The following is a 12,173-nucleotide window of genomic DNA, read 5'->3' as shown; positions in this document are numbered from 1 at the left end:
TGGTAACAGCAAACATCTAAAATGTACAGCCAATAAGGACTCAGAAAAGGACTGTTTAATTAAGAGAAAAAAACACTTTAATTTTTGTTTACAAAACACATTAAACTGGTGAGAGTTAAAAGCAAAATGTTAAGCTTCATTCATAGTATCAGTATGGTTACCTACGGTAGGTAAATTATACAAGACCTATGAAATGAGATTAGATGAAGAGGAGAAAAATCACAATTGTTTTTGTGAATATAGGAGGATGGGGGTGGAGGGGTCAGGGAGAAGGCCTGCAGTGCATCCAGTTAGGAGAAGAACTGAACAAATATTCTAATCCAGAATTGTCATAAAGTTTTATTATCTTTAAAAAAAATAAACAGTGGTGCTGTTAATATCTGTGTTTTTCCAACACATTTATTAAGTTACCTATATGTAAAAGTGTAGAATAAAGTCTATCATAAAGAATTTAAAAGTATATAAAATGCATAAATAGCTCAGTCTATATTAGCAAACTATTATTTTTAATAAAGAGCCATTGTATTTCTTCATTATATATGCTCAGGGATATATGTTTATCCAAGTACAGGGAATCAATCAGTGTCCTTAACAGCTATTGACAACAGGGTTTATTTAAATGTTTTTTTTAAATAATTAAATGAATATGTGGCAATCTCTTTCTTTAGTTTATATATGTTGTAGATACAGCATAAACATAATTTTGTTTCAGCATATTTGAAAGCAAATGTATATTATAAACTATTTATTGTAAATGAAATATTAACTCCCATCCTTCTCTGCTATTGTTATTAAATGATTGCACTGAACAAATGTATGACTTTATATTTCTTCTCTAGAATAAGTAATAAACCAATATTAATAATTTATTTTTTCAGATGTTTTCCAATCTTCCAATTGAGTAAATATGATTAATTAAAGTTTAATGCCATTGTTCAGCATACAAACAGGCTAATTCTTAATTATCCTTAAGGTGATCAGCCATTCTGTTTCAGTTTTTACTGTAACTTTGGATTCCTAAATATATTTGGTTTTGGTGATATTTTATTCTGCAGCTGTTACTTATAGGTAATTTCACAGTATTATTTTTGCAGAGTTAGAAGATTTCCCAGTTCATATGGAACCCCAAACTCAGAATCATTTTAAATTTAAGTCAATTTTACAACTTTAAAAAATTCTTCCCTATTAGGTAAGAAGAAAATAAAAAATAGAAAATGTCTTTTCACCATTTTGTATTTTGTTTTCACAGATAAGACTACAGCAATATTAGTTACTAGCTTTAAGATGCAAAATTATAAAACAATTACAGTGAAACTGAACTATGCTTGGGAAGGTTAAATCAAATAAAGGAAAAAATTAGATCCATTAAAAAAGCAAACAGAATCCTGAAGATTCTGAAGGGACAAAATAATGGTATAATATGAAGGCTAATCTTAGAAGACTTTCCAATTACAAGAAACCAAGAATAGGGCCATTTTACAATGTTTATGATTCATCTTCCAACTGAGGGTGAGGGTAAGAAGGTTTGTAAGATTTTTAATAGACAATATGTGGGAGTTTAAAAATGATATAGAAAAATACAAAAAGAAAAAGAAAAATTAACCCTAATCTTTAAAAGGCAACCCAGGATAACCATAAAGTAAGCAAATTGATTTTACAGAGGCTTTCATAAAATCCACCGAGGAGAATTTAATCAATACTGCTAAAATAAAAACCATGTTTGAATTCATGGTTAATACATATCTTAACATAAAGTGTATTCAGAACACCCAAGTAGTAAATTTTTAACATAACAATGCAAGTGAGCTATGGACCTATATGTAAGAGAAAAGGGCAGTCGGAAAGCATTACAGTTCTGTGAGTGACTTCACAAAGAGAATATTTAATATAATTAATGTGTTATTGTACAACAAAAACAGCAACAAGTGATAGATAACATCATCCATGTACATTTTTGTACATTAAATGTGAGCGAAAGAAGCTATAGAATTATATTCACCATTTGTGAACAATGAAATTATATTTAAAAAAATACATTGCTATTTTCTGTCCAAAGTTTATTTACACTTCATTGGCTAATTCTCAACTTGGCATGAAAGCTGTTCCAGGGGCTAAATGGAAAAAAGTAATGAAAGATGAGCCCAAGTCTCACAAAAATAGAAGAGTTTTACTTAATATTGATAACATTCCAAAATATATGAATTCTAATTCGGTCTACTATTGCAACCAGTGTCCAAATCAAATAATAGTCCAAGACCTCTCTTAAGTACATTTATTAAAAATCTAATGTTAGTGTAATATTACTCTGAAGTTGTGATAACCCACTATCCTTGCAAGTCATTGAAACATGCATCACAGACACGAACAGGCTTCTTGGAAGAAGGAGTTAAGGCATTTTTGGCTGAACACTCAGCACAGAAGATATTTCCACACTGTCGACAATGATGCTGTAAATGACAAAATTAAAAATTTTCAAGCGTAAGAATAATACCAAAAGCATTATGAAACTACATGAATAGCATAAACTACATGATATAGTATTTCAATATGTTAATTTAATCCCTTTGTTATATTAAATTGAATGCTTCCTATTTATCAAATACTATGCAAAACATTTTATATGGAATTTATCATGGAATTCTCAAAAGAACCCTAGGAGGTGTTTTAAAAGTTTTAATAAAGCATCCATATCAAGTGAAAAACTGTTTCTATTCACCAAATGTTTTAGGCGTAAAGACTTCAATAGGAATATAAACTTAAGTTATCACATGATGGTATTATTTAGAATACTTTTTTTTATCTCTGCTTTTTCTTCCATTAAAAGAACCCAAGGATGACTAAAACATATGAGTTTAATACCGGCACATTGGTTCAGAAAGTGATTGTCCCAGAGAGTACCTCAGCAGGAAGGCAATGGCTGAATTTAAAACTAAAATTCAAACACATATGCTAACCAGAAACTAAACTGCATGAAGTTTAATTATTCTATGTAGTTGTAAAATAAAGTTTACCGACAAATAGAAAATTTTTAAAAATCTGTCAAATGCAGGCCCATGTGGAGGATTAAAACATTAATGGTAACTGAAAAACGAAATCCAGAAACATAGCTATGTGAACAAAATCATTTACCCGTCTCACTGTTACTGAAAAGCCTTTTCCACAAGCCATACAGTTTTGTACTTCATTGTCTTCAGCCCACTTTCTATTCAATGCTTGCGTATGTTTGATCTATTTAAAAAAAAAAGTTCAATACATTATAATATTTAATGTTTAAAAGAATGATGAATTATTTCTAATTTGGTGCCAGAATTTTATACAATTTTGACTATATGCACCATGGAATAAAATTTTAAAAATCAGAAATACTTTCATTAATTTCCATTGTCAAAAGTAGCTACATTCATAAATCTGAATAACAAAATAAAATTAAAGTAAATCAAATGTTATTACTCAAAGGCATGGGTAATTTCTAACTTTTGGGATTTCCCATCCATTCTGACTCCAATGATCAATTCTTCCTCGTGACTCTGAGAATACTCAGATCACTTCTTTAACACATATTAACTCATCTATTCCTTGGTAATTTTTTTTTTTTTGGCAGCTAGCCAGTAAGGGGATCTGAACCCTTGACTTCTGTGTTACCAGCACCATGTTCTCCCAAGTGAGCTAACCGGCCAGCCATCACTGTGGTATTCTTGAATTTTATGATTCTTTCCCTGAACTGACAACTGATGAATGATACGGCTCTCTAACTAATCCCTGAGGTCTCTAAAACAAGTTTTTTATCTTTTCTACTTAATTACCTGTAAAATTACAATCCTATTACACAGACATTAGCTATCTGAAAGTATTTATTAAACATATGAGATGAAAAAAAAAGCAGAAAATATGCTTTTCACTAAGAGGTAAATTCTAGACCAAGAAACTGCCTCACGTCACCAAGTGACTTACCTGAAGGGATTGATTTTCTCTGCCTAGCTCCTGCACTGCTGCAGTTGTATTATCCAGCTTTCTTTGCAATTCTAGTACTTTGGTTTGAAGCTTTTCTATTTCACCTTCTCCTTTAAGACATCTGGAATCAATTACAGATATAATTAATTTTTAAAAAATCGTTAAAAACCCTTCTAGAATACAGATATGAACTACTTTAGTAATTTTAAATATTATATATTAATTTCAACTATTTAAATACTCAAAAATTTAATGTATTCAAATATTCAAAGTATTCAAATATTTAAAGTATTTAAATATTTGAAGTATTTAAAATCTTTAGTATTTTAAATATTATATATATATACACATACATATATATATATATTTTGTGTGTGTGTGTGTGTGACCGGTAAGGGGATCGCAACCCTTGGTGTGGTGTTGCCCGCACTGCGCTCAGCCAGTGAGCGCACCGGCCATCCCTATATAGGATCCGAACCCGCGGCGGGAACACCGCTGCAGTCCCAGCGCCGCACTCTCCTGAGTGTGTGCCCAAGCGCTGCACTCTCCCAAGTGCACCATGGGGTCGGCCCTAAATATTATATATTAATCTCAACTATCTGATTCTGTTAAGAGTTAATTTTTAAATAGCTACTTAAATATCTTGGGTTACTCACATAAGATTCTTCTATTTAAAAAATGTGGAATATGACAATATTTTTGTCACTTACAGTGGAAATAAACTAATTTTACTAGACCTTATTCACCTTTCTAGTAGTGCTCTCCTTTCATCTTGATTATTCTGAACCGTTGCTTCTAATACTGCAATTTCACCCCGTAAATCATCCGTTTGCTTCTCGAGCTCGCTAACTCTCCGTTGACTAGATTGCCACTCCTTCTTTACAGTGCCTAAATTTTCATTTAATGCTGTAATCTGCATGGTAAGTTTAGCCTCATTTTCTTCATATTTCTTCATTCCTACCTCTTTTTCTTTTATTTCGGAATGCTGAGAAAAGGAAAACACAGGGGAAAAACCTATTACAAATGTAGTGTAAAATAAATTTAAGTTATTATTGAATTCAAAATATTGGCAATATAAATAACACTCCTTATTCAGGAAAGGAAGCAGAAGAGTATATTTTATTACACGCTAATAAAACTGATTCCACAAATATCTGTGCAATCTGAACTGGCTTAAAGGTCATAATGCTGAAATAATAGTTATTTAGCAAGCTTCTTATGAGATCAAGCTAAAGGGATATGATTTGAGATTTTTCTTTGTCCCACCAGAGTAGGGAAAGACACACATGGTTAGGAATAGCAAGGCATCCTAGAGACAAAGCTGGCATTTCCTTATGTCTCTCAATTCTACATACACTCTTTTGTCTCTATCAACCTGCCAAAAAACAATACAAACCCTTCAAATCATTGTTTGAACTTGAAATTGCAACTCTTCAATTAAAACATTTACTAGTCAAGTTATCTGGGGATATTTGGACTTAATTCAATAGAGGAAAGCCAGATGCTTCCCATTTGGCATGCACAACTTAGGGAAGGGAAAGCAGACTTTAGTTATCTTAATCCCAAACTGAAGTTTCCGTTCCCCCTTATCAACATTCACTTGGACCAAACAAATGAGTTTAACATGATTAGCTTTCACACCATTTACCTCAATCTACATAGTTGTATGTTTGTTTGTTTATTTGTATCTGGCACTAAAAATGTTTTTAAACTATATTTTAATTGGATTTTTAAATGGATTTTTATATAAACCGAAATACGATTACAGAGTAAAATATTTTCGATCATATATCACCTATTTAAAAAAATCAGACCTCCTTTCTTGGACACTAAAATGTTAGGCAAGCATTTCAATCATAAATTCTAAGTAAAAAAAATCCTCTCACTGGACTGCTTTAAAGATCTATTACAAAACATACTTCCCATCATTAACTCACTGACCAGTTTAGCTTCTTTCTCAATAAACTCTTTCTTCATCTCATCTTCTTCCTTTTTCACCTGCTCTCTTAGCATCTGCTGGTTTCTCTTCTGCTGTTCAAGAGCTGCATTCAAGGAGTCTACTTTTCCTTGAAGTTCTAATTTCTGCTGAATCAAAAGCTGTTTGGCATCCTTGAGATTTGTTACCTCCTGTTGAAAAAGTAGGGCCAAAATAAGTCATCCTTAATAATAAACATTTCAAAATGTAGCTGAAATTTATGCAATTTATCACAACAGTGATATGAGTTTTATCCACTTCTGAGATTCTTAAAGTTCGGTATTTCAAACAATTGATTAAAAAGATTCAAGATTATTTACTTCTTGCTCAACAATTATTTGAATTGAGGTGAAACTTAGTATGCATATGTTTTTATTATACTATGTGGGAAAAAACCTCTTCCCCCTATTTTCCCTTTTCTCACATATAAAGCATTTATTGGTCATCGTTCAGTCATCACACATTGAGTTAGGTTCTGAGGATAAAATATAAAGATGAATTATATACATTCCCTGCTTTAAGGAAGTCACATTCTGGAGGAACAGAAGGACGTGATGAGATCATTAATTATAAAGCAAAATGGTTAGTATGCTGATAGAAGTAAAGGCAATTATGAGAGCTCTCAAGAGAGAATCTACCCTTTCTCTAACAAAATGAATAACATTTTACAAAGCAAGTGATAAACAATTAGTTTCTACAATTGGCACCCTCTTTATGCTTATAACAGGTAAAATGTTAAAAACAAGACATTATTAAAGGATTTAGGAAGAAAAATAATTGAAAAAAACAGAATCCCTTAAAATCTTAATTCTAAACTCTTAGATATTTTAAAATTTACTATCTACAAGCATAATTTTCTAAATCAATAGCTCTCAATTATTTTAACAAAATCTAAACTCTTAGGGTTACTTTGTTTTATTCAGTAATCTGAAAACAAAAGTAACACAGTTTCAATATGTGTATAGATATTATATGCGAGCACACTGGCAAGAGTGTTTGTCAAAAACAGCAAAACAGGGCTGGCCCGGTGGCGCACTCGGTAGAGTGCAGCGCTTGGGAGTGTGGTGGCGCTCCCGCGGAGGGTTCGGATCCCATATACAGACCCGTCCGCTCACTGGTTGAGCGCAGTGCGGGCGCAACACCGAGGGTTGCGATCCCGTTGCCGGTCGCAGTACGGGCGCGACACTGAGGGTTGCGATCCCGTTACCGGTCACGAAAAAAGACAAAAAGGAAAAAGAAAAACAGCAAAACAATTTGCCTTGCACATAGCAGGTCCTCCCTCTCTTTCTCTGTGTGTTTGTGTGTGTGCGTGGGTGTGTATACACATCTATATATTAATTTAAAGAAGAGCACAACAGAGAAGGGAGGAGAAATGATTATCTTAACATACCTTTATGCTTTCTTGTTTGTGGGACTTGAGTTCTTCACTTAGTTTAGCAATTTCTTTTTCTTGTCTACACTTAATTTCCTCTATGTCTGTCAATTTAGATTTTTCATTTACTAGTTCTTTTTCTGTAAGTGACTAGAAGAATAATGATTTAGAACAAAATAATTTTAAGCAAATACTTAACTGGAAATTAGTGTAATAAAAATAACTGCTACTATTTATGACACTAGCTCTGCTTCTTTCTACCTAAGTTAACTTGAGCAAATTACTTACTCTCTCTTGCCTCTGTTTCCTTATTTATACAGTGTGAACAATAATAATATGATCATTATAAGGATTAAATAGCTAGTTAATATTGAAAAGTGAATAGTGCCTGGCCAGAGTAAGAATACGGTAAAATTTTGCCAAAACTACCATTCTTACTCTTACAACTCCTATTTTATTATTTTTACTATCTTCATATAAGTTTCCTGGCTAGGAGCATTATATATGATCTCATTTAATCTCTATAATAGATTTTTTAATCCCCATTTTATAGATGAAGGAACAAAAGTTCAGGAGAAGTTAAATAATCTTTTAGAGTCAGGGCTAAAACTAAAACAAGACCTGTCTGACATAAAGCCCTTACAATTAAACACCTGTAAACTATAATTCTGTCAGAATTTTCTAAACTTGAGGCACAAATCATGGCTTTCATTCCAGCTTCACCACTCCCACCCCCACAAAAACATTCTAATTAATTTTTAATTAATGATAATTTCAGGAATTGTACATTTACAATACACCAAGAACTTCAGGAATTGTACAATTCAGAATAATCCCCTACCAGCTGATAGTAATATAGAATTTGAACTATAAAACAAAAAATAAAATGTTTCCTAGAATCTGAATTTCTCTTTCATATAGAAAGACTTTAGAGTGATTTTTTTAAATGTACTGGTTATATAAACCAATGCTTTCAACTTTATAACTTAGCATCTATTATATAAAATACCATTCTACTTCCTCTTAGAAAAAGCTGGTTCTTAATTTTAAGAATTCTTAACAAGCTTAAGAATTATTTCTAGACCTTTTATTATCTCATTCATACATCTAATGTATAATATGTTAGATGAGAAATAGTCAAGGGGTTATAATATTTGTTCTCGAATAACTAAGGATCTACGGTGTGAAAAATTGATTTGTTTGTAAAACTAAAAACAGCAGTAAGAAAAATGGGTAGAAATGACAAGGAGACTATTAAGAAGTACTTCCTAGCACTAAAATACCAATAATTAAAAGTGTTTTATCAGAAACTAGAGGTTCATCTGAGAGAGCTGTTGAAAATAAAAGTGATGCCTGTACTCAATAAGAGGTTTGACTAGAGATGTCTAAGGCCATTGTAACTCTAAGATTCTAGATCAAAGTCAGGAAAATGAAATACCTTTTCTTTTTGAATATCTTGTAGTGCTTTACACTGCTCTTTCAATTGCTGTTCTTTCTTTGCTGAATCCTGCTCCAAAGTAGACTTGGCAGTCTTCAGTTCTTGAATCAATTTATTTTGGTTTCCAATTTGATTTCTGTTTGAAATCAAATCCTCCTGTGCTAGAGAGAGCTTCTCTTCTACAGACTTATAAAAACAATTTCCCAAATTATTATATGCCTTTTTTTTTTTTAACAAATTTCAACAGAAACAGAACAGTTAATAAAAAGGTACTTCAAAAAGTTCATGGAAAGCTTTGTATTACCTTTTTAATTCTATTTTCTCACGAACTTTTTGAAGTGCCCTTTTATAAGCATTGTGGAAAGCAATATACTAATAAGATGGAATGTTATACTCTTCAGTAAGATCATGTAAAAGAGAAACAATTTTAGAATATTAACTCTCTTGCATATGGAAAACATTTATAGTATAAAATATTTTGTAAAACTGAAGCAATTCCAAAACCTCGAGAAATAATCTACAAGTATTTACTGAATGTTTATCACATCTTTGGTATGGGCTAGGTAATATGAACGAATATCAAATAAGTAGGAACCATATCAAATACACTTGGAGAATATATATATTAACATGGTTAGAGAAAAGGCATAGGGAGACATGAAAGAAAACAATTTTAAATGCTACATTATGTATACATACATGTTTTGTAGAATCTATGATGTCCCCTGATGTGCTAAAAACTTTAATAAATAGGAAGTATTGTTTGGTTTGGGAAAAAACCCTGTATTTTACAGCTGCCAACCTGATCAAGTAAACTAAAAGAGAAAACTCAGACAAACATCTGAAGCTTTATACAGAGAAGGCCATCACCCCATCCTTTTACCCTCCTATCTATGTGGTAGTGATTGTCAGTTAACACAGTCCATAGTTATTGACTGTTCTAAGGCCCAAATATTTTGAAAAGCCAAAGCCAGAGTAAAGGCAAGTTTTTTGACCTGTTAGGCTTCATTTGGGGGTAGATATGGTAATAGGTAGGCAATGGGAAGAGTAGGAACCTGCCACTCTCAGCTCTCATTGCTAAGAATCAGCAGGGAACGAGAACCAGCTCTAAGGTGATCTTCTATCAGGTGTGGAAGAATCTGATCTTTCTTATTCTGAAGATGTAGTTCCTTTGAAAAGTAGGCAAAAATATAATTCAGGAAAGGAAACCTCCTGGCTAGACTTGAATATAGTAAATATTCAATTAAAAAAAATGATGGAAAAATAAATAAATAAAGACTTTATTTACAGAGATTCTTAAGTTTCCACGTACTCCTTACCATAATCCAGTCTTTCTGATACAAATTAAATTTCAATTTTCAATGACTGCCAGTAGAACATTAAAGCCCCTAGGGCTTATTTTTTCAGGAAAGACCTAAAGTCATCTAGTTCTTTGTTAATCGGACACCTAACCATTAATGACTTGATCCCTGATGATTCTACTGCTGAGGTAGAACAGGAAGGTATAAGATGGTCTTTAACTTAAAGGAGTTGATGACACAGCCTCAGAAACAAAACAGGTATGTAAAAGGGAAGCTGTGCAGGGTAGTAGGGGATATGCTATGTGCCAAATGCACAGAAAAACAATGAGAGTGAAACTCTGTGGAAAGTGGTTTACAGAAGACTCCATAATGCATGGGGGAACTCACCTATGTGTCACAAAGAGTAAGAGTGATTTCACATAAAAAGAATAAAATTTGACAAAGCCTAGTCTCTATAGTCTATAGCAAGTGTAATTAGGTAGTAGACGTCCTGATCCAATGTTACAAAATACCAAGGCTTGCTAGAGCCTGGAAAGCAATACTATCCCTAAACTCTGACCACAAGAATTCCAAAATGCCCATGGTTTAAGTAACAGCTCATAAAATTTTAAACTCACAAAACCCAGTGACTGATTCTTTAAAGTCAAGCTCAAAATTTGAACCACTCCATGAAGTTTCTTCTGAAGATGCCAAGATATACTGCTCCACCCTACCTCTAAACATTCACCTACATCATTCAGTGGTATAGTGCCATGCATTTTAAATATTCCTTTCATCTTTCTTCCTGCAGACCATGTTATTTTGTCTTCTCAGCATCTCTCCTCTTGGGTAAACCCCCTCTCCCATTCTATGGTTTCGTCGGGACTATCTTTAACTCATCTACTCCCACTGGAATAGGTAAATCCCTACATGGATCAACTACCATCCTGATTACACCAATTGTGTAATTGACCAACTGACCCTGATTACACCAATTATATCATAGTACCACAGAAAAAAAAGGATTTCTGCAGTGGTAGCTATTGTTTTTGTCTGTTCAGCAAGTTTTCCCATTGTTATTTCAAAATAAAATCTTTACAATTTTAGTTATTACTTTTTCTTGGTGTCTAATGAAATGACAGAAGGGATAATATTAGGCTAAGAAGATTTATATTTAAGTCTAAACTTATTATCCTAGAGTTTTCACTCAGGGTATAAAATTTACAATTACATTCTACTTCTATGTCTCCTGCACAAGAAAGAACAGCATACAGCATAGCCAATTTGAAATATACAGTCAACAAACTTAAGTATTTCATAAATAATCCAGCAGATGGGGCTAAAGGCATAGCTCAAGCCAGGCTGTCTTCCATTCTACCGGTGTCCAGATATACATGGACAGCCCACCGTAGACAGCCTTGACTTAGGTAGAGGTCATGTTACAAAGTTCTGAATCTCTCTGCTTCTCTCTTATACACAAGGTCATACAACATCACTGAAGGCAAAGAAAAATAATGGTTGATAACCACCTCTTATTCTGGTCTATACATATCATTTGAACTTCTCTAGGAATTTACTCTTTTTTTAAAGTTAATTTCCTGTGTAGTTCATACACTTCTCATTTTAGAAGCATTAATATAAAATTTAACTATTTTCTATTTTGTCAAAAAAATTCTAATGAAATGGTGGTGAAAGAATAGAGGAGTTTGGGCTGACCAGTTAGTTCAGTTGGTTAGAGCACAGTGTTGTAACAACGAAGTCAAGGGTTCAGAGCCCCATACTGGCCAGCCACAAAAAGAAAAAATAAAAATTGAGGGGTCTGAGTCAGAAGAACTGAGATCTAACAACGGTCTGTTATTGTGCAGCCCTGTGCCTGTCCTCTCTGCAAAAGGAAGCATTAGGCATGCCCTCACCTGCAAAAGGAAGTTTGAAACAGAGGATCTATCCAAGGCCTCGTAACAGTTGTAAAACTCTATGAAGACCCTGTCCCTCTGCTTTCTCTTTTTGCCCACATTTACATCTGAGTTATTCTTTCATGTATGAAATTACTAGTACAAAATGTAGGTTTTAAGGTATAATAAAAATTGTTGTTGGCTTAATGAATGAATATTGATTGTGTGTGACTTTTTTTTTTTTTTTTTTTTTTGGGGGGGGGGG

The 12,173-nt window shown here is 32.9% G+C and overlaps 1 protein-coding gene across 1 annotated transcript in view; it reads right to left on the bottom strand.

Annotated features, from left to right (window-relative positions):
- Window positions 1–1,847: 1,847 nt before the first annotated feature.
- EEA1 (early endosome antigen 1) overlaps window positions 1,848–12,173 on the bottom strand; it is a 136,683-nt gene continuing 126,357 nt past the window's right edge. The window contains exons 24-30 of the mRNA XM_008572858.1: window positions 8,737–8,922; window positions 7,317–7,448; window positions 5,893–6,078; window positions 4,698–4,936; window positions 3,952–4,072; window positions 3,130–3,228; window positions 1,848–2,447 (exon numbers count right to left, since the gene is read on the bottom strand). Coding sequence (XP_008571080.1) covers window positions 2,325–2,447; window positions 3,130–3,228; window positions 3,952–4,072; window positions 4,698–4,936; window positions 5,893–6,078; window positions 7,317–7,448; window positions 8,737–8,922 — 1,086 coding nt within the window. The 3' untranslated portion in view covers window positions 1,848–2,324. The remainder of the gene's footprint in view (window positions 2,448–3,129; window positions 3,229–3,951; window positions 4,073–4,697; window positions 4,937–5,892; window positions 6,079–7,316; window positions 7,449–8,736; window positions 8,923–12,173) is intronic.

The sequence above is a fragment of the Galeopterus variegatus genome, unplaced genomic scaffold, assembly GCF_000696425.1.
Source record: "Galeopterus variegatus unplaced genomic scaffold, G_variegatus-3.0.2 Scaffold844, whole genome shotgun sequence".
Lineage (NCBI taxonomy): Eukaryota > Metazoa > Chordata > Mammalia > Dermoptera > Cynocephalidae > Galeopterus > Galeopterus variegatus.
The sequence above is the reverse complement of the archived record's forward strand: the minus strand, read 5'-3'. Positions and strand labels throughout refer to the sequence as shown.